At 34.7% G+C, this 23,743-nt stretch overlaps 1 protein-coding gene across 1 annotated transcript; it reads left to right on the top strand.

The window, feature by feature from the left end:
• Positions 1-87: 87 nt before the first annotated feature.
• On the top strand, positions 88-14,713 carry LOC123661149 (dual specificity mitogen-activated protein kinase kinase 7-like). Its single transcript, XM_045596144.1, has 16 exons — positions 88-229; positions 1,749-1,840; positions 2,495-2,638; positions 2,907-3,134; positions 3,542-3,721; positions 4,431-4,577; positions 5,262-5,338; positions 5,515-5,712; positions 6,323-6,421; positions 6,573-6,654; positions 7,294-7,394; positions 7,795-7,868; positions 8,339-8,420; positions 9,551-9,672; positions 13,757-13,868; positions 14,473-14,713. The coding sequence occupies exons 1-16, from the start codon at positions 88-90 to the stop codon at positions 14,549-14,551; spliced, it is 1,959 nt and encodes a 652-aa protein (XP_045452100.1). The 3' UTR covers positions 14,552-14,713.
• The last annotated feature ends 9,030 nt before the right edge of the window (positions 14,714-23,743 follow it).

Genomic DNA, 23,743 nt, shown 5'->3' with positions numbered 1-23,743 from the left:
TTGACTTTAATTTTTGTGTAAATAATTATAATAGATGTTTAGAAATAAGTGTTTAGATGCGACTAGTGTGTAATTTTAGTTATAATAATGTCAAATATTGAAGGCAGATTAAAAGGTTTGCAAGAACGCTTCGAAAATGAATTGCGTAGTCGAAGAGAGGGTCTCCACAATCAAGGAGGACTTGGGGCTTCCAAGTCTGGAAGTACAAGAAGACCAAGACCTCGTAAGTGTTATGATAAACAAAAATATTAAAGTTCACACTCAATGAAAACATTCTTAAACAGTAGGTACTGTCATTTGTCGTATCAAAACAAAATGTTTTTCTCAGTTTTCTCTACAAATCTCATATGAAAAGGTTATACATAATTCTGTAACAGCAGCCCGAAACTCTTCTAATTATGCTATTATATACTTTTAATCTTACGTATACACAGAACAAATTGCTTACATGACCAATATCTTTATCTATTAATGTATGTACATTGTACATACATTAATTAAACATTAAAAAATTGCAAGTAACAACTGAAATAGTTAAATTGTTTAATGTTCCTATAATATCTGTGTCATTTATCTATCACATTACAAATTAACTCATAACTTCAAGGAATAAATGAGTACAACTATCTTAATATAAATTCAATATTTTTTATGTACCTAAATAGTATATGTCAAAGAAACAGTTTACGTAATTAATTATTTAATTAGCGGCGGAAATTACTGGCTTTCAATAAGTCTAAGATGGCACAGATTTTTTTAAATGATCAGGCAAACAAGCATACACCTCATTTAATGGTAAGCGATTACCACAGCCTATAGATAGCTGCAACAAAAGAAGCATCGCAAGCACATTGCTGACCCTAACCCCGATCCCTCCCCAGAAGCTCTGGTCACCTTACTCACCATAGGAACACAACACTGCTTGCAGTATTATTTAGTTGTGATCTTCTGTAAGGTTGAGGTACTTTCCCCAGTCACGCTGCTCCAGATTTTGAGCTGGCTAATTCCTGCTGTGCCCTACCTCAAATGATTTTACTAATGTCACAGTATGAAGAAAACATAGCTTCAGTATATGTGCTATAAACACTAAACTGTATTAGTAACAGCTTATTTACAGTACTGATCATTTAAAAAAAATTGTTGTACCAAATATTTAAATAAAAATATTGCTCAGTCTAATGACCCGATACTTCTTATGTCAACACAATATTTATCTTTTATAAATCAAATCTAATAATGAGTATTTTGGCAACAATGCTATAAATATAAAAAATTCTGACAAAACAAAATTAATTATTAGACTGCTTAGTATTTATTATATTTACTTTATTATATTATTCTACTAATTCATTACATTTAACTATGTAATCTAATGTATTTATTTATTAATTTATTTACTATTATGTTTATTATTTATTTATATTAATTATTATATTATTAGATTGTAGGATTCACTTTGTTTTGCCTTTTTGATGACCCTACTCTCTTTTGTTTCAAAATCTCCTCTACCCCAACGTTGTCTTTAAGAAATCGCTTACCTAACGATAAGACCGCCTTTGTGCATGTTATTATTTTGTAAGTTTATGTTTTTTAAGATACCTATGTACTATAACTTTTATGCACACTAAAGTATATTTCTTCTTTTTCTTCTTCTACATTATAATTATAGATTTAAAAAAATATATAGATTGCATCAATAATATGTTCATTATTTACATTATGTAAAGAAAATATATTTTTCTTTGCAGCAGCAATGTTCTCCGCAAGAGACATACCACCATTCCCACCGAAATCTCCACAAGCTACGGACACTGAATATAGGATGCGGGAAGTTTACAAGGTAATTCTAAATTACTGTAAATTTGTGCTTGTCTAATCATTTCTTTTTAACAACCTCTCTAGTGCAATGGTGTGAGTAGAAGCCTAAAACACCAAGATTTGAGCTTTGATTCCTACTTGGCATGGATATGTGTATTTGTACAAATATATTTTTCCAGCTTGGATGTCTGTCCTTATGGGTCTTCTCACCATGCCTTGGAGAGCATGTTAAGTCATTGGATTCTGGTTGTTATCATACATATTTTATATTGATGGTCACTCAGTAGCGAACATATCTGCCAACCCGCAGTTTAGCAGCATGGTAGATTAAGCTCCAATTCTTCTCTGTCATGGAGAAAGATGCCTGTGCCCAGCTGTGGGATGATACAGGCTGAATGTGAATCATTTCTTTCACATCAAAAATATTGATAGTACTTCTGTGCTTACAATCAAATGAATATTTTAATACTTTTTATTTTTGATAAGTGAATTAGACCTTGTGGGTTTCCCGAAAGACCTTACCAAAGAATATTAAGTGGCTCATTCATTGATAAATTGAAATAAATTAAAATTAAAAATAAATTCTAACAGGAAAATAATTATATTTAAAGATATTCAATGGTTTCTTTTTTACTATACTAATAATGTACCCATTTTCATAATGTTCATTTAATAGGTGAGTGGGAAACTGAACGTGGATGGTGTTGAGTACAGATCTCACATAGATGATCTCCAACAACTCGGTGAACTGGGCAGTGGTACCTGCGGCCATGTGGTGAAGATGTTGCACAAGTCATCAGGAGCTGTAATTGCAGTAAAGGTATTGCTATATAAAAATATTTAAAAAAAATGTAAATGATTGAAGTTTTCAGTCTTTTTTATATCATATATGTACGTATCCAAGAAATTGCTGTAGAAAAGCATTGTGGTACCCGGTATTACAATTACTATATTTTAAATAAAAGTTTTCTGAAATGTATTTTTTTCTGTGGTAAAACATTTTTCTTCACTTCACAAAAAAGGAGGTTCTATGTTTCAATGTATATTTTTTATTGATTTTTTATAACAGAAGTAATTTTCTGTTTTAGCAAATGCGTCGCTCGGGTAATTCAGAAGAAACAAAACGTATTTTAATGGATTTGGACGTGGTAGTGAGATCACATGATTGTCCCTACATTGTCCGGTGTCTCGGGTGCTTTGTTACTGACGCGGATGTATGGATTTGTATGGAGCTGATGGCATCATGCTTTGACAAGCTACTAAAGAGGCTAGGGGCACCTATACCTGAAGCAATACTTGGAAAAGTCACTGTGGCGGTATGTTCTGTTACAAAAAATTTGTAATCTTTAATTGAGATGCTTATTCTTGAAATTATCCAGTTTACGTCAAAGATATTATTGGATTTGTCTCTATGGCTCTCTCTTTAGGCTTGTAATTGATCACTTCATTGTCTTTTTATCTTCAGAAGCACAAATAATTTTGAATTGCTGAGGTATTCCTGCAGAGATACTAGAGTAATTATAGAACAAGTTCACTATCATGTCGTAGACTGCGTTTTGATGAGACTATCTTCTTCTTTTCAAGATATTGAGTACTTTTTCCTGTAATTTTTTTGCAAAATGCAAGTTCAGTCATGGTAGTTTGTTTTATTGCTAAACATCATATAATGCAAACAGTACTAAGACAGTTCAGCGCTACCACTGTTAAATTGGTAATGTTTCAGACGGTGAATGCGTTATCGTACCTGAAGGACACGCACGGCGTGATCCACCGCGACGTGAAACCGAGCAACATCCTGTTGGACGAGCGCGGGAACGTCAAGCTGTGTGACTTCGGTATCAGCGGTCGCCTCGTCGACTCCAAGGCCAAAACGCGCAGTGCGGGCTGTGCGGCCTACATGGCGGTGAGTTTCATTACTTAAACCACTGTCCATATTCACATTCGCAAATCTTGGCGTGTCCTGCCAGATTAACGGGTTGTCTTCTTAAAGAAAATTATACCACACAAAGTATTTTTTGGCATTTTAGCTACATCTACACTTTGTACAAGTGTTCTATTGGTGGCATTGTATAACAAAATGGCTTTCGATAGTGCCAAATGAGCACAGATGATTTCGCCAATGTAATGACAATTTAAAATAGCTTTTACTTAGAGAAATAACATTTTGATTTGATATGTAAAAAGCACACCATCCTCAACTAGGACAAAACAGTAGGATTATGTCGATGTCCAGAAATACGAGTAACTCTACAAATGTCTTTGACCAATAAGTATGATCTAATCTAATGTTCGTCACGTCGTAACTATTGCTCAAATCTGTTATATATATATAACAGATTTGAGCAATAGTTACGACGAAATATATATATATATAGAATGATACAGCTAAATAATACTGTTTTTAAGCAGTGTTGTGTTCTTGTTGGTGAGTAAGGCGACCAGAGCTCTTGGTGGGAATTGAGCATAGGGTCGACAAGGCGCTTGCGATGCTTCTGGTGTTGCAGATGTCTATAAGCTATGGTAATTGCTTACCACCAGCTGATCCGTACGCTTGATTGTCGAGTTGGTTATAAAATAAAAAAATTAAAAGTTCTTAATAAATTCCCTCCCAGCCCGAGCGAATAGACCCGCCAGACCCGAGCCGGCCAGATTACGATATCCGCGCAGACGTTTGGTCGCTAGGCATCTCGCTGGTGGAGCTCGCCACCGGCGTGTTCCCCTACCGCGACTGCCAGAACGACTTCGAGGTGCTCACCAGGGTACGTACTGCGCTCTTCAGCCTCTAAATAACTTTATTATCTTTATTGGCTTTACATCAGGGGTGGCATATATTATATATTGTCAGATTAAATACTGTCAGACTTTTGTCAGAAAAGAATTTGATATTTTCTGTATTACACAAACATTTAAATAATATAAGATTTTCATTGATTCAGACAATCTTTTACTATAAAATAGATCTTATCCACAATTTTTTTGTAAACTGTTGCCATTCCTGAGACTGATCTCACATCTAACATTTTTTAAAATAAAAGTAAACTTCCTACTACTTGTTTTTAGAATTTCTATTGGTATTTTTGCAATTAGTAGAAATGTATAAATAATTACTATAATTTTAGGGTGTCAATATTGATCATAATTATTTTATTCTATCCATACAAATAAATAAAATTGGGGCATCTTTGTTTGTAACATTAAAATAACCAGTTTTTACTATATGCATTTGGATGTATACACGGTACACATACCAAAATAACATTTTTTACAATTTTTGTCCGTCTGAAAGATGTAACAAAGGAGTAACTTAGCCTACTTTTATTTTAGATTTTTTTTTATAACTCAGCAAATTGAACAATAACTTTTTTGTTAAATTCCATGCGGACGAAGTCGCGGGCACAGCTAGTTATATAATATAATTATAATATGTATTGTTTACTACTCAGGTAATAGCAGATGACCCACCACAGTTACCTGAGGGCAGTGATTTTACTCCCGAGTTCAAATCTTTTGTTTCACAATGGTAAGTTCTTCATCATTTTCTTCACACACTATAGTGATATTTTGACATTTTTACCATAATTTTCTTTATTGTATGTCCGTCTAAAGCTAAACTGAAAATATATGACTTTGATTTTAGAAAATCATTTTATAATAGAAATTTCTTTTTGGCGAAACTCTTTTTACTGTACATTTCAGTCTGACCAAGAACTACCGACAGCGGCCGAAGTACGTGAAGTTGCTGGAGCACCCGTTCGTGGTGAAGTCGGCGCGCAGCTCGGTGTCGGTGGGCGCGTGGTACGCGTCGCTGTCCGTGGCGCCGCCCGGCACGCCGCAGCCCGCGCGCCACCCCGCCGCGCACTGGACGCCCGACCAGGCCACGCCCACGCCCGCCAGGTGAACCGCCACCCCCTGTCCATATATCTGTTGTGAAGTGGGGGAGTGGTCGTGGTACGCGTCGCTGTCCGTGGCGCCGCCCGGCACGCCGCAGCCCGCGCGCCACCCCGCCGCGCACTGGACGCCCGACCAGGCCACGCCCACGCCCGCCAGGTGAACCGCCACCCCCTGCCCATATATCTGTTGTGAAGTGGGGGAGTGGTCGTGGTACGCGTCGCTGTCCGTGGCGCCGCCCGGCACGCCGCAGCCCGCGCGCCACCCCGCCGCGCACTGGACGCCCGACCAGGCCACGCCCACGCCCGCCAGGTGAACCGCCACCCCCTGTCCATATATCTGTTGTGAAGTGGGGGAGTGGTCGTGGTACGCGTCGCTGTCCGTGGCGCCGCCCGGCACGCCGCAGCCCGCGCGCCACCCCGCCGCGCACTGGACGCCCGACCAGGCCACGCCCACGCCCGCCAGGTGAACCGCCACCCCCTGCCCATATATCTGTTGTGAACTGGTGGACTGTTCGTGGTACGTGTCGCTGTCTGTGGCACGTGACATATGTTTGGAATATACGTTTCGAATCATTTAAATTTTTTGTGGTAATTTTTTTTTTTTTTTTTGTTAGAGCTTGGTGGGCGACGCCACCCAACTCGGGAGGAAGTAGTTCGCAGCCTACGAGCCTCGAAGCGGACTTATCGAACTACTCCCCTTATCCGAGACGCAGGTATGATATTTGTTTAGTAAAATTATTTATGCTTTAAAAAGTATTGCTTTTCGTTCCTTAAAAATAAATTCTATTGGTAGGCTGTACCGAAAAATCTCTATTAAATTTTTATAAATTTTCGTGTTTTTTGATGATTGTAATTGTGTTCCAGGACGCTCGACGCGTGCGCGTCTCCGCCGCCAGCGCCCGCGCGCCGCGTGTCGCAGGACTCGCGCTGGCGAGCCTCGCCCGCGGTACGAGCTGGCGACCTTTAAATATATCATACACTAGCAGTGCGACTGCGGCCGCGGGGAATTAAAAAAAATATTATTCAGTTCGCAGAGTTAGAAAATAAATAAATTTCTAAGATAAAAGTAGCCTTAGTTACTTACTTATTACATCAGCGCTATCTGTCAGTGAAAGTCCCGTCAAAATTGGTCCAGCCGTTTCAGAGATTAGCCGGAACAAACCGAAAGACAAAAATTGTAAAAAATGTTATTTCGGATGTACCGTGTATACGTCCATATGCATTTAGTAAAAAGCGGTTATTTTAATATTACAAAAAGACACCCCAATTTTATTTATTTGTACAGATATTTATAGGGTGGGCTTTTGTCAATTTTATAGATAATTCTACCAAAATTGATTGGGAAAAAATCTTTTTATAAGTATATTTATATAATTGTTTTATAGAAAATTAAAATTTAAAAAAATGTATATTTTATTTTTTGTACCAAAGTATGCAATGAAATCAAATAAACTTTGTTACTTTTAACTTTTTCTTGAAAAAAATAACGCATTAACTAAACATTTAAACATTACAAACTGATATCTACTTTTTTAATGTACATCAAGAACAGGAGGAGGTTCTCAATTCGCTTTTATTTTTTTAGAGTTCCGGAAACACCAGCCCCATTGTATTACAAAGATTCTATCACCAAAGTCAACAAAGGAAGTCCAGAGTGGACTTGCACTCAACACCGAGGCATAGAAGGTGAGTCGTCAATAAATATTTCACACTTGAAACAAGTTGAACTGCCTGATTTCACCCTTGTCTACATTTAGTCTTTAATTATGTGCCTTGCTTGTCTATGCTTACAAATGTTATAATACACGTTATTGTAATCTTTAAAAAAAGAAGAATTTAAATCAGACTAGCTGACAACCTTTTTTGTTTGTCATATAAGTTTAAATTTTATATATGTATATGTAAGTACTGAAAATATTTATTTAACAGCATTGAAATATAATTAAAGTTACAAACTAGCTAGCTACTAATTTGCAAACGATTCAATATTAATTACTGTAAAGTCTAACAAGCATTTTATAGCATTTACAGATAGATTTTTAGATAAAATCTCGAACATAATAAAAATATAAAGTTATGTTCCCAGCCTCAGCCGCGAGCACAGCACGGGCCGCTCGCCCGAGCCGCCGCCGCGCACGAGGCATCTCCTCACACACGAAGGTACAATTTATCAATGTTTATTGTTACTCTGATCACCAATGCTTCCACTATGAACGATCATACTATTTTTTTCTACTTAATTTTATTTGCTAAACTGTCATCTCGACTGCTACTCCTTTTCATATATGTATATATGGCATATAAAAAAAATAACAGTTACATCAATCGTGCTACAATAATGTAGTTCGTAATGGGTATATGACGTGTCTACACCGCTGACTTTAATGTTTATATTTAATACGATAGAAAACCTGCATTTGAATACATTGTATTTTCAATTTATGTCTGAAAAACAAGCCGTCTCTTGCAATATAGTAAAACACACGTCAATTTCAAAATTAAATTAGGAAACTTTCTGTAATTCTCCCTTTGTTTACTTGTATTTTTGCTTAAATAATAACGTTCAGCTACATCTCAAGCGTTGCTAGTAGCTGTGAGTATATAACGTAATGTTAACAATAATGTTCCAGCCAACGGCACCGCGGAGCTCGAGCCGCCGCCGCTGCACGACCGACTGCACCCGCCCTCGCCGCTACTGCTCAGTAACGATAGGTGACACACTTACTACACGTTACTATACGTTACTACACATTACTATACGTTACTACACGTTACTACTAACTTACAATTTAAAAGTGGTCTATAAAATACTTAACGCCGAATTGAACATACACCGAACGTGAGGTAGGGCACGGCAGGATGTTCAAATATGGAGCGGCCCGTCTTGGGTAGTACCTCGACCTTACAGAAGATCATTACAACCCGTTCATACCGTTCAACATCATTCAATACCGTTTCAGACGCCCCTCTCCGTTTGTCACGCTGCATCACACTTTTTGATCCCATAATAATTATTATTTCACCAAAGCTAGGCCCTCATCCCATACAGTTAGATGATTCCGTGATTAAAAATAGCATACCTAATTATAATTAACCTCTTTTTATACTTCGTGACGCTAAGTAGACATTGTACCTCCACAACCCCTAATATCTAATTATTTACTCGTATTAAGTACTCACTTGGTAACTACAACTTGGTTGTAGTCTTGTGTTACTACGAGATGATGTAAGTTTTGGAAAGAATAATAAAAATGGTTAAATACGTTCAAAGGTTATTGCTTAAAATGTAGACTGAAGCATGCATAAGCGCTAGCAGGTTTTTCTAAGTTTATTGTCATGAAAATGAAAACTATAAACGAAAGTAATAGTATATTTAAAAAGTGGTATCTATGTAAAATATTTTTGACAGTACCAACCAAACGGTAACACTGTTTAAATTGTCTCGACTGGACACCTTCCCTTAGCTGATGTAATGTATTATAATGAAACAAATTTTTCAGATTTTATCGCGGTTTATTAGATTTTTTAGATGCTCGACATTTCGGATACTTGACAGCAGCAACCATAGTCATGCGTCGTTCGCGTAAACACAAGACAATAATCTTCTAATATATAAAATTCTCGTGTCATGGTGTTAAACATTGAACTCCTCCGAAACGCCTCGACCGATTTTAATAAAATTTTGTGGGCATATCGGGTAGGTCTGAGAATCGGTCAACATCTATTTTTCATACCCCTAAGTTATAAGGGGGGGGGGGGGATTGAGCGGGTTATTAACATATATGGCAAAGAAACGTTTGCGGTGTCAGCTAGTGTAATATATAATTATAAAGCTGTATGAGTGCAAGGCGCGCGGCCGGCAGGTTGTCGGAGGGCCGCAGCCAGAGCCTGACGCGCGCGGAGCTGCGCAACGGGTTCCGCGCCGACGCGCCGCCGCCCGCCAAGCTGCTGCACGACGACCAGGGTGAGTGGCGTACACTGCACATATCATAGCTATACTATTCCAAATATCGACTGGAAATAATTCCACTGCAATGTAAAAGCGAATGCTTATATGCATTATATCTAAAACATAGTCGGTCCGTACGTTTACTCGGTCAGCAGTTTCGTTATTCTGTCGTGTATGTCAATAAATTAACATTGACTCCGTGTAATTATATTCAGTTAAAAAAAAAATACATGAAGTTCTTAGAATAACTTTTTTGAAAAATTGACAAATCGAAATATAATTATAATAGAACACTTAACAAATACTTTGTAATAAAGTTAATCAATTTGTATTTACAATATATATTACATTTATAAATAATGTTTATATACCAATTAAATATTATATATTATATATACAAGTCTTCTATCGTATATAAATATATATATTTAATATTAATAAGTATTTTATGTATATATACAGTTATAAAAACTTTTTTCCTTTGTTCACACATACAGGTGCAGTGAAGACTAGTGAGTTAACACATACACACATTTCTAACGTACATTTCAACTATCAAAAATTCATTCATTCTGTCATATAAGGTATTAAATTAGTGATTTCGTATGTAAAATAACATTTCAAAATATTTTTATATAGTTATCAAAATCATAAGCAATATATACTAATAATATTTCGTTTCATATATATGTAGATGCTCATAAACATAATTCAATCAATGTAGTAATCTAGAGGCCACTTAGAATATCATGATATATGATGATGGAAAAGCAATGCATAGCACTTTGATAAAAATGAATTATCTCCCTATGTATATGAGTACTTATATTTACATTTTTACTTCATTAAATTCCAAATTCGATAACTTTTTCCAGATACTAGGCATCCTTAATTTTATCAATAATAAAAAAGATGAGAATTTTTCTATTAGAAATTTAAAGACAAATCACTATCAAGTACAATGCTCATTCAAACAAACATTTATAACGTGATCATTTTTCATAGCATTCGAATATCATTTTATTTTAATTTTGTCATAAAACTTTTTATAAAACAATATACCAGTCGGCTGTTACCTATAACACAAGCACTATGTTGCTTACTTTAGGAACAGATTACTGTGTGTGTATGTTGTAATATGTGTATATTTAATATGACACAGAACAAGTCTTACAACATCTTAATAGTCAGTAAGACATATTGATTGTATTGACCATCCTGAAAGTATCATAATTTAAATCTCAACACGTTTATAATAATATCAAGTACTATCAATGAAAAACATAATACAATTCAATATTTTATCTAGATCTTAGTAGGCTTGAGCTAAGTTTCAACGACTGACAAGGGTCTTATAGGTCTGGTAGGGATCTTAGACTTCAAGACTGAAACATTTTGCGACTTATAAACAAGCATGTATAAAAAGATCAGAGTATTAGTCTTGCTTACTTAATGTTTGTCAGTATTATTTATTTTGATTTTTTGACAAACAAATTTGTCAATCACTAATTAACTCTGAGAGTCCTAGTTCTTTAATTTTTTGTTAAGACAAATTATATAAGACCATTATTTAGTTCATTTTATAAATCTCCGATAATAATAGATCAGAGACTCTGAGAAAACATGTATAAAAATACATTATTAATAATACAAATTATAGGAGACCACAGTTTCGCAATTCTTGTACTATGAATTATGTTCCTTCATAAATATAAAGATTTTAATATCTCTGTTTTTTTTTTTTTTTTAAATTACTGCTGATATTGGGTAAAAAATAATGCCATTAAGGAGACAAATGCACCGATACATTTTCCTGGATATTTTTACCGATTTTGAAATTACACAAAAAATACACAAAGTCGGACAGTTTAACAAATTATATATTTTTAATTTGTTTATATGTTCTTTTCATGTTTTGTGTATATGTTTTGGAGGGCAGCCAGCCTATAAGAGTCTTGTGTAATTGGTATAACGATATGCTGCGCTTGCCACTCTACGCCGTTTTGTTTATGGGAAATGATTGTATGTACCAATGGTATATGTACACTCTTGAAAATATTATCTAAAATTTTGTAGATATCCTCTAGGTATAGTTTGTAAATTGATCTAAACAAATGTTGATTGCTTCAAATGTGTTAAAATTTAATTTAAATCTGGTTTGAACTGGTTAGAACCGGGAAAGTATGTAAAAGTATTACGAACAGTATTTTTTAGTTTTTTTTTTATAGTGATACCATGTTATACTTTATTTATATACGACATTCATATAGCTACTCATATCGACACTTATTTTATTTAATACATATCATAATTTAAGTGTACATAGAAACTAGTCTCCCATACAATCAGTTCGCCATATCACTCATTACCATTCTGTTTCACGGTATCCTACCATTGTGTTTATGTTAATAGGACGTCTAGGATACACATGAAATGCTTAGTGCTTCGCGGTTACGCTTACGCCATATTACACTGAGAATATGGTTTGATATTAACTCGTATCGACCGACGGTTGGTGGACTGCTGAGATTTTTACATGAGGCACTATATGTCGATATATACGGTTTAACTCGTGAAGCTAGTAATGTAAGCTAACTAACACTGCTTAAGATAATTAATGCTAAGTGTATCGTTCTTATCCATGATATCCCCGATCGTCGTAGTTGACTGGCGAGACTGGCTTGTTGTGGCTGTTTATTTAAACAGTGTTGCCAGTCCGTTACGACGACGAAACCGTTTCTGCTATCTGATGACTATGTACTGTAAATTTATCTGTGTAAACTGTTGTATTGTTGCGGTGCATGAGTATTTGAATTTAGAATTATAGTTCAAAGAATTCATTTTATAAGTGTATTTCATTTTTTTTTTCTGTTTAGTGTCGTGCTGTCTCCATAATTCTAATTTTGAACCGACAGCAAAATTTAGATGCTTAAACGAATTGAGTAGAATTGTGTATACGTGTAGAGTCAAAGTCGCGTGCGGAGTGTGCATGCGGACGCATAGTCTGTTCATGTGTACACACCTATACTATTTATTAATAGAAAATACTCGCACTCAGTCCGTGCACGGTCTTAGATTCAAATACTCGTGTCCCCATCTCCTGTGCTTTGCCGCTGTCACGCCCCACATCGCCTGCCATCCGCTCTATCACATGCCTCGCCACACTAAACACGACCTTAACACAAGCTAATAACGGCCGCTATTGTAAAGTAAGGGACGCTCGGGTTGCGCTTACTACATCTCGCAGGAACTATGACGTCACTCGACCCATTTGTTTACATTTTTTGATAATCATTCATTCATTCATTCACTTACTAAATTAAATGTCGCAGTTCTGTAGTAAATTACGATTTTTACTTATGTACTTACTTGTTGTTTTAGCAAAAACAAGTCTCAGTCGTAGAAGTAGGAATATTATGTTAGAATACTTTTTTATCTGTGACGTTGTTTCAATTATTTGTTATTAACAGAAGCTCTGTCAAATTTTGTTGTCGTTGACGTGAACTAATTTTGCCAGAGTAGTTTGTGGAAGTAAACAAACGGGTCGAAGTAGTCAATCTGAGGAGATAGTGTAATAGCGCGGTGTGGGTATCTGTTGCCATCATTGTCACCTGGATCATGGCTTCGCTCATCGCTCAGTAACTATAGCCAGGCATTTGGTACGGCGCGGGAGCTCTTTGGTTCTAATGTTTTTCGTTAATTAAATTTTGTGTCATGTAAAAAAAAATCTATAAATTAATTGCAATTTTGTCTTTCTTTTTCGGCAAAAACTGTAGTATAGAAAATATGAGTAAAATAAATTTAGTAATGCAAAGATACAACACCTTTCGCGTCGGTTGTTATTGTTAAATTTATAACTGACAATAACAAAATCGAAATCTGTAATGTCGTTCTTAAAATTAAGTATAACCGGAACTTTATCGATTACAAATCAAAGCGTATTAAAGTCGAAAGCCTAATGTTTAAAAAGAGATAAATGAAAGTAACAAAGTAACCAAAGAGGCCCCGAGCGGAGAGTGGGCAGCGTGCGTGGGGAAGGTAGCGGGCGGTAGCGGGAGGTAGTGGGAGGTAGCGGGCGGTACAGCGTCGCGTGACGTAGGCTGGCTGCACTCGCTCGCGGGGCTGGTGAAGCGCCGGCTCAGCGGGTACGTCAAGTGGCATCACGTTGCAGCGCGCCGCGAGCCGCTGCACGCCGCCGTCGCGCACCACAAGTTAGTTATTGCTATTCAATATTACTTACTATTTAATACTATTTATCTTTTCAATATTTTACTTTTCATCCATCAAAAAACGAATTTGAATTTAAATTAAAAAAAAAAAAACTTCTTTATTCAAGATTTTAAAAGTAGATTAAAATCGTCATTTTACTAATTAAAATTGTCAAACTATCACCAATTTGGAATGTAGATTCTGAAAATAAGAATCCTTATGAAATTACTTTATTTACTAAATTTAAATGCTAAATAAAATTACTGTATTCTTCATTCAAGTTTAAATTTGATCTCATTGCATTTTCAAGTACTGACTTTATTTTAAGTCTGTGATTTGATGGTGATAGAAAATACCGTGGTGATAAAAAAAAATACTTATACTACTGTACCGATTTTACCGCATTTAATTGTGTATCATACAGTATACAAATGGCAGATCGTTATTAATCTAACTTGCTAAAAAAAATTGAATAAATTCTGTTTTTCCCCTGTTGCACATATTACTATTTTTTTTATAATATATTAATTAAAAATGTACTATCCATAGTATGAGACAATCACGATTATTAAATTATACATCGTTGTTGTCACAATGAATTCTAAGGTGGGGCAACAGCGAGAGTTGGAGCGTGCCGGCGTCTCCGTTGCCACCGCGTGCCCCTCCACCGCGACCCGCCGACTAGCGATCACCATCCCCACCACCTCCACCACCCACAGTACCACCGCCACCACTACCGCGAGTACTGTCAACGTTATCAACACCGCCGCGCCGTAACTGCTCACCAAGACTATTTTTAAAGTGTTATTAAAGTGTAAGTCTTGCAATTAAAGAGTAGAATTAGAAATGACGAGCGAGTTCTAAACGCTATTCAGGTATGAAAAAATCACTTCAGCCTATCGCAGTCCACTGCTGGACGTAGGCCTCCACTAGATCGCGTTAAAAACGGCATGAACTCATTTGTGTTGCCCATAGTCACCACGCTGGGCAGGCGGGTTGGTGACCGCAGGGCTGGCTTTGTCGCACCGAAGACGCTGCTGCCCCTCTTCGGCCTGTGAATTTCAAAGCTAGCAGTTGGATACATTAGTACATTGTATTAGATATGTAGTATGACTTTTACATGCCTAGTCTTTTTTTGTTATCAAATTATCAACTTAAATATGATTAATAATACAACGCGAGTGAGTGTCTTTCATACTTCTAAATTTACTCTTTAATGACACAGCTTATACGTGAGGAAAGTCTGGGCAAAATGTCTTAGCGATTGTCGCTAAAATCTAAATTACATAAATATTCTATGTCATGTGATAAATTTCTAACAATAATTGTAATATTAAAATTAACATTATTTAAAAGGTCTTCAAAATTTAATGGATTTAAGATTCTCGACCGTTCCGAACAATATCCTGATGTTTCTCCATCGCACAAAAAAATTGGTTAAATAATTTGTGTTAAATTGTAAATAATTAAAATGCATAATAAGAAGAAATTAATCTCGTATACACATTGATCTGTCGATAAATAAAGTCGACAACCGCTGAATCATTATGTCTTGTAATAGTTAAAATTATGGAAAAATGTATATTTATCAATAAGTGCTGGTTAACTTGTTTTTTTTTTGTTTTCGTTACCAAGTCGTAGCTGTCGGCGAGTGTTACAGGAGCGATGATACTGTACAAACTTGTATACTTTAAATTTACGTTTTGAATAGAAAAATATATTAAACAATAATTTAATTCGAGTGAAATATTAACATTTATATAAATCAATCATATATTTTTAAAATTATTGTCGTTTTAACATTATAAAGATTTCTTTTATTAATCTCGAACGCACCGATCAATTCTCCTTTGTATCTTCTCTATTCTACGTGACATTAACGAAATCATCGCCACTATTTAAGAACTTTTGAAGGCCATTGATGAATAAAAATGTCTGATAAATAAAATGAATTAATTATCTCTTTTATTATTTATCAAGACGTTATATTTCGCTTAATAATTGAATGAATTCATAACATTTCCAAACTTTCTAAAATGTGGGTAGTTTTAGATTATTTTCATTCATTTCAATCCAAGCAATCATCAAGTAAATCTATTAATTTTGTGCGCTTGTTATATATTTATGTAAATGTTGATGTTTTATTCTGGCTTATAAAAGATTAATTACCTAGATTTACTGTTAGTCTGAAACGGTTGTAGTGTTTTAGATGTAAAAAATAGAAATGCGTAAACTGACACGGACAATACACTATAGCTATACTTTAAGTTATTTTGATATATTTTTCTATTCAAGTACATCTATATAAACGCTAAGCTTGAGGGTGCAGAGTGGATCCTAGCGAGAGGCGTTAAATCAAAACACACATGCGTAATATATACAATTTATATGTTACATGCTATAAAAAAAAAAAACAGTCCTTACTTAGGGCAGTTTCTCCCTGTTCTGTATTTGAAATTGAGTAGACGAATAAAAACTAATAACAATAGCACCACGGTTCGCTTAAACCGAATATAAAAATTATCATATCAAAAATTTCGATCTAGCGGGTACATCGTTCCATAGCTTAATTGGCTAGAGCGCCGACACGGTCAGTCGGAGACGCGGGTTCGAACCCCGCTGGAGCGGTCAATTTTTGATATGATATTCAAAAATGTTTAATAACAATGATTAAAAATTTGATTAACATTAACATATAAGTATAGACACCGCACTGATGGTGCTGTGGTGCGTGTGCTTTGTACGCTCCTAACCTTTGTTCGATACCCACTCGGGATGATTATCGGCATTTATACAAAATAATTTTTCCGGTCACAGTGTCTGTCCTTGCGGAACTTTTCACGGTGCCGCGGAGAGCACGTAAAGATGCCCCCCCTCCCCCGTTGTTAAAACATAAATATCTACGTAATTATAGAAGGAATTCTATAGAAGGAATTCTATAGAAGTAAAGCTAAGGAGTAGGCTAAGCCAGCAAGGAGCAGTGTAGTGGGTTAAGCTCCGATCCTTCTCCCACACGGAGAAAAAGACTTATGTCCGATGTCTGATCAATGATGGTGATGCTGATGCGATACGATACTATCCAGCCGGTAACATCGCACTGCTGGGCATAGGCCTCTGGAGAAAGAGTTCTCCATGTAAGAAAAAATCGGAGCTTAATCTACAAAGCTGCTCCACTACGGGTTGGCTGATAATGATGCTGTATCAATAAAAAATATACATGTTTAAGGAAAGTGTGAACTAATAGGATAGGATTGTAGGAATTGAGAAATCAGCCAAATAGAAGCAGTAGTTTAGGCACAAGATAGGTTTACATTATACTTATATTATGCTACATGTGGTTTTATTTAATGCCTCTCTACATTAAAACTCGAAATAGAAATAGCGCAGTAGAGCATCAAATACGTTGAAAGTCATATGAAATGTGTAAATATTATATTTAAGGTTTGCGATTAATATAATCGATGCGAGATTTTTTTTAGGTACAATTGTTGTGTATTTACCAAAACTTGGTACATTGGGCTTTATACGTGATAACGATTGTAAAACTTTTGGTAGATAACCTTGCTTGTTTTAACGGCCACGGTCGGTTGTATATTTTTTTTTAAATATGGATTCAGTAAATATTGTTTAACGTTATTTCTATGATTTTTTAATTCGTGTAGTTTGTTATTTTGAAATGATTCAATTTATCTATTAAAGTTTTAATTAAATAAAAAATTAAACAACATTTTTTTACAATTTCATCTACTAATATTTATAGTAGGCAACACATTTACATTGTACAAAACATTATTTAAGAAATTACGCTGGTCCCAATCCTAACTAGAGTAGCCGAAAAAAAAATTGTTTTAAAATAATTTAATTTGATGATGACTGAAAATTATCCTGATTTGAGTTTTATATCATCATAATGAATATAAACTGAATTTAAAAACATCTTTTAAATATCAAAACCGTCATTGTTATAATTATTTTTAAGCCAAGAAAGCGTTCCGGTAGGAAAAATAAATACGTATGTTAGAGACACAACTTGTACTAGTTATTTATCATCAACAACAAAATCTTCAGTTTTTATGATTGTTGTATTTCACCATCCCCTGACGTCTTCGTCCCGACCGTGGCGAATAATTCCTATTATAGAAAAAAAAAAAAAATTTTTCAATGTAAATATCGTGTAATTATATTGATAAGTGATGAAATATTTAAGCGCAGTTTTATTTTATAGACGTTTCATAAAATTTTATATGATTTCACTCCCTAACGGATAGCACAATATGTATTGACCGCTTGTTCTGACGTTAGTTCGTACACGATTACCAAATGTGTATTTGTAATCTGTCCGTGGTAAGAAAATAGTGACTTATCAATGTCACTTAGCTTAACCTCTTGAATAATTATCTCGTAGTAGATTAGAATGTTTGTCTGAATGTCTTACTTCAACTAGTCAATTCGAACACGCCATTCTAATTTATTACAATTTAATATCTCAAAAAGCATGGCTAAACTAACTGTAAGTGGCAAAGATGTCTCACTATTATCTTAACTTGAATAGATATTTTATTTTAAATTAGCTGAAACAAAATATGCTCCAAGTTTTCTGGAATTTTCCGTTTTTTCGCGTAATATTCTTAGTTTTTAATTCCATTAGAATCTACAAATTAATTGGAAAAGTTAAAAAAAAAATGGATTATATGGTATTTATTTATTTTTAATAACGAATATTTATTAATAAAAAGATTTAAATAGGTACTCTTCAAGTGTCAATTTCATTCAGATTTGACAGTTCTAGCTCTCGTCAGGACAGTTTTGAAGTTAAAATAAATATTAATTGTTATTATCACAATTTTAATGGTTATTTTTGCGATATAATTCATTGCTAAAATTTTTTAAATTCTCTATAGTAAGATGTGAACAAAGAGAGAAAATTATCTATATATTATGTTTCTTTTGTGGTTATTATGTGTTAAATATTTAATTAATTACAATCGTACGAAAAATGTTGTAACAGCATTTTAAAAATAATTGAAAATTTTGCAGAATTTTATTGTTTTATTTTTTATATAGATACAGCATCTACTGGCTAACGATTCTTATTCTTTACCAATTTTAAATTAGTAATTAATCACTTAAATGCAAAAAAATAAAATAAACATGCATCAAAGTTTTTAAATGTATTTTGTGACACAAATTTCAATTAATTTTCATTTGAAAAATGTCTTACATAAAGAAAATGTGTAGCCAGTAGATAGCTCTATATATTTATTCTGTATATATTTTATAAAACTTAGAGCCGTCCGACGACTTACACTGACGACGAGACAAAAAATTAGCCCTCTACTTTGTGTTCCTTTTCAACGCAAGTTTATTTAAACAGTAATATTTATTTCTTTTTATGATATATGATGTCTAAACTGTCATGAAATTGTCTAAGATGTATGCTTTAAATATTACTATTATATTATAAATGTTTGAGTTGTTCCAGTGTTAGTCGTAAGTCGCGTCTCGCGGTTCAAAGTACCCCCTAGTCCGCACGCACGCGTGCTATCGCAATGTAACTTATTGAGATGAAATGTATTTAATGAAACAACGATTTATTTTCATTTTGTAGTTATTGCGATTATTATCATTACGTGTACTGTAATAAATGCGGATCAAGCTGTATTGTTTTTTTTTTCATAACACTAATCCTTTCCCAAATTTATGCGTATTATTTAGGACTTGACGATAACGAAAATGAAAAATATTTCGTATCTAGTGAATTCAGTTTCTGTAGTATTTTCTACCCTGTTTCCTGCATTCACTCTTCTTTCAATATCACTCTCACACTTTCCATCTGTTGTAAACTTTGAACCCAGATACACAAACTCTTTCACCTGTTCAATTTGTTCATCTCCAATCACGATATTGCAGTCTGTCACTACCTCATCTCTTTCAAACACTATCACTTCCGTCTTCTTTACATTCATCTTCATTCCCTTTCTTACAAAAGCTCCACTCATAGCAGTTACCATATCCTGCAACTCCTCGGCCGAAGGCGAAAATAATACTTGGTCATCATCATAGAGAAGACATTTGACGAGTAACTCATTCATTTTCAACCCACTCTCTCATTCAACTCATTCTCTTTTAAATCTGTCAAACAATTGTCCATGAACAGATTAAACGGTGAGAGTGAATGCAGGAAACAGGGTGAATGGGGCTTGGCACTCCTTTATGAGCAGTCGGAGGGTGTCTAACATGGTTCGTTTGGCTGTGCATGAGGGGGTGTTGGTTCCGACACTCATGTACGGAAGCAAAAGTTGGGTATGGCACAAGAAAGATGAAAGCAGAATAAATGTAGTTGAGATGAGAGCGTTAAGAAGAATGATAGGAGTTAAACTGAGTGACAGGATAATTTCCTTATCTCACGACGGTTGCGTGTTCGATTCTCGCTGGGTATAGCTACCTGTATTTGTACGAATATTTCTTTCAGGTTTGTCTTTCCTTGTGGGACTCCCCACGTTCCCCTCGTTTTCTCTACTTCCAACCGAGCTGAGTTCGGTCGCTCAGGTTCTATAATAATAATAATAATAAACAAATATCATATAACATTCACACACGGTCGTCTGTTCCTAAAGTAAGCAACTTAATGCTTGTGTTATAGGTAACAGCCAACTGGTATATAGCTACATATTTTTTTTTTTTCGATGAACATACTTATAAATAATACATATGTAAATAAATATTTATATTACACCCAGACTCGGGGTGGGAATCGAACCCACAACCCTCGGAGCAGAAAGCAGGGTCACTACAAACTGCGCCAACGGGCTAATCTATATAATTGTACTACTATTATTTCCCGAGGTATGTAGATCTGCCGATATAGTTGCCGATGTTGTTCAAACTTGTAGGTAATGGGAGAAAAGGCTGGTCTTCGAAGGTGCACTGCACCACGGAGGGCCGCAAAGGTAAGCGCTGGCACGGTTGCGAAAGTGCTATAGCATCCTCGCGATCCCGTCGTGGCGCGTCTGCGGAACATGCCAGACGTAATAGGAGATACGTTTTCTTCATTTCGTCCCTCTATTATTTGGAATAATTAAATATCGCGTGTCCCAATATTTATATAGCAAGCTACATTGGTTTTTTTTTTAATTTTAACATCCATAGGCTCTTGAGTGCCCATGCCTTTTTTATTTACATTTTAATTTTCAAGCGTTGAGGCGTATTAATTTCAACATTGCATGCTTCAAATGACGAACTAAAGCTTATTTTCTCTAATTCGATGGTGAGTCCAAAACTGACAGTGAGAGATATATATACCTATATATACACTAGCTGACCTGGCGAACTTCGTATTACCTTATTTTTTCCTGAAATATAATAATAACATAATATATCAAAATAAAATATAGCCTATCTTTTAAGTTGGATCGAACTGCACATGGTGTGCGAATTTTATTATAATCGGTTAAGTGGTTTAGGAGTCCATTGAGGACAAACATTGTGACACGAGATTTATATATATTAAGATAGATAGATAGATAGATAGATACTCTTTATTGTACACAACAACGATCAACACAATAACATTACAAATAAAAAAAAAAACAGTGTACAAAGGCGGTCTTATCGCTAGAGTAGCGATCTACATATATCGCGGGTTTCAAGCCAGAGGGGCGTATTAAAAAAAATGCGTTTTTTTTTTATTACGTCAATCATTTCTAAGTTTATCACTACACCACCTCTGTTTTTTTCTTAACTGTAGGTAAATTATTTTAGAAAATATTAATAAAATACTTTTAGGCTTATAACTGAAGTCAGATATTATTTTCATGCCAGAAAGTCGTACCGTGGTCGTAACCACGAATGATGAATTGTGTATCGAACCATAAAGACGTCCGTATATACGATTTAATACGATTATCGATTTTTATATCACCTACCAATATAATGTCGTACCTACACTATATGTACACCTACCAGTATAAGTTGCATGAATTTCACAATTCATAATGCAGCGACTAAACAAGGTTATTGTTATTTTTGGCCGGAATATGAAGGCAATCGCGGATCGAACGAAGTATCAACGTGTCTCTATAGTTATATTTCAAACCTCTCCAACGTCGATCACCTAATATCATTTTCTGACTGCTGTCCAGGGCAGAATAGAAATTCTGTGCTTGTTGCTATGCTAAATTATATCATAACATCACCTGAAAATGAAATTAGAGTCATTGACTATAAATTCCTTGAACCCGGTCACACCTACATGGAGTGCGACAACATGCACTCGACAATTGAACGAGCTTCTGAGTATGCCAAAATCTACACCCCTGATGACTGGCAAAATGTCATACGACTAGCCCGTAAAGACAAACCATATAATGTTCACGTTATGGAACACACAGATTTTTTGGATTTCAAATCACTGCGAAGTACTATTATTCCAAATGCAATTAAAGCCACTGATGGAACTGTTTTGCAATGGGCTAACGTAAGATGGTTACGATTAAATAAAGATATTCCCCATTCGTTTTATTTCAAATTTGATTACTGGGAAGAATTCAAAGATAAAGTTAAAGGAGAGAGTGACAAGATCGGAACGTAATTCGCATCTTGCAAAACTGTACCCTGGACAAATTTTGTTAAAACAAATAAAACATAGAGATCTGATGGCTATGTGTCAGGATGGGACGATACCCAAGAATCATCACTTCTACTACGAAAAGCTACCTGTTCAGTCTGTATCAGAATCGTTGCCTCAGATTAGGCCTCGTCAAGATGATGACGAATTGGAATTATCTGCAACACGAGCCTCCTATTTAAGACGTCGGTCAGGGAAAAAGAATTAATAAGTACATTTTATAGATGTTTGAACTTCTCTCTTTTTTTATTTAGGTTTAGATCGGTCATTTGCTCGTACCTGCTCAAAATTATAACAGCATTGCAAGCAATTAAAGGGAAAGTACTAAGTGCAACTAAGCTATAATACCCTAGAAATTACGTCATTCGTGTTTTTTATCTTTATAGATTTTTTATAGTAGTTTATGCTATTTAGATAAACTTATTTTCTTTAATACTCACGTTTAATACTGTTCTAAACTTTTAGACTATCATAGATCATTGCAATTCTGGAATGTTGATTAGGACCAAAGAAACAATAATTGTCATTGTAGTACTAGAGTGTTAATTATGCTAAGTTTTTGATTGCTTTTAAATGTTTATTTCTTAAACAAGATCCTTTTATAATAATAGTATTTTAAATAATTATGCTAAGATTTTGATTGCTTTTAAAAGTTGATTTGTTAAACAAGTTCCTTTTATAATAATAATATTTTAAATAATTATGCTAAGATTTTGATTGCTTTTAAAAGTTGATTTGTTAAACAAATTCCTTTTATAATAATAATAATATTTTAAACTATTTTTGTGTCTTCTTTTATTTAACTACCATCGAAATTAACCCTAAATAGTCTTTACGTCTGTCTTAGAATAAAACTAATTTTATAGTTTTGACAAGCCAGATGGACGTGTAATCTTTAAAAATGGTAGAAATACTACATTTAATGAAATAATAAATATTTATTAATGACATTTTACGATACTTGTGCTAAGTTCAGATGTTTTTTTAAATATTTCATTGTATATAAAAGTTTTCTATTATACGTCCATCCGATAAAAGCATTTTCTGAGAAAAAATGACCTACGGTTTGCCTAAAACTGTCGAGCCAAATAGAAATAAGTGCAATATTGCAAGTTTTTAAATACTTACAAAAAAAATGAGCGTTTCACGTTCTTATGGAAGTACTTTCATAGACACATGTAAATTTTCAGCTAAAGAGATACATTGAAAAAAAAGTTATTAAGTTTTTTTGGTCTCCTGAAAAATAGGGGT

The sequence above is a fragment of the Melitaea cinxia genome, chromosome 2, assembly GCF_905220565.1.
Source record: "Melitaea cinxia chromosome 2, ilMelCinx1.1, whole genome shotgun sequence".
NCBI classification, from domain to species: Eukaryota; Metazoa; Arthropoda; class Insecta; order Lepidoptera; family Nymphalidae; genus Melitaea; species Melitaea cinxia.
Note: the sequence above shows the minus strand (reverse complement) of the source record. Positions and strands in the feature narration are given on the sequence as shown.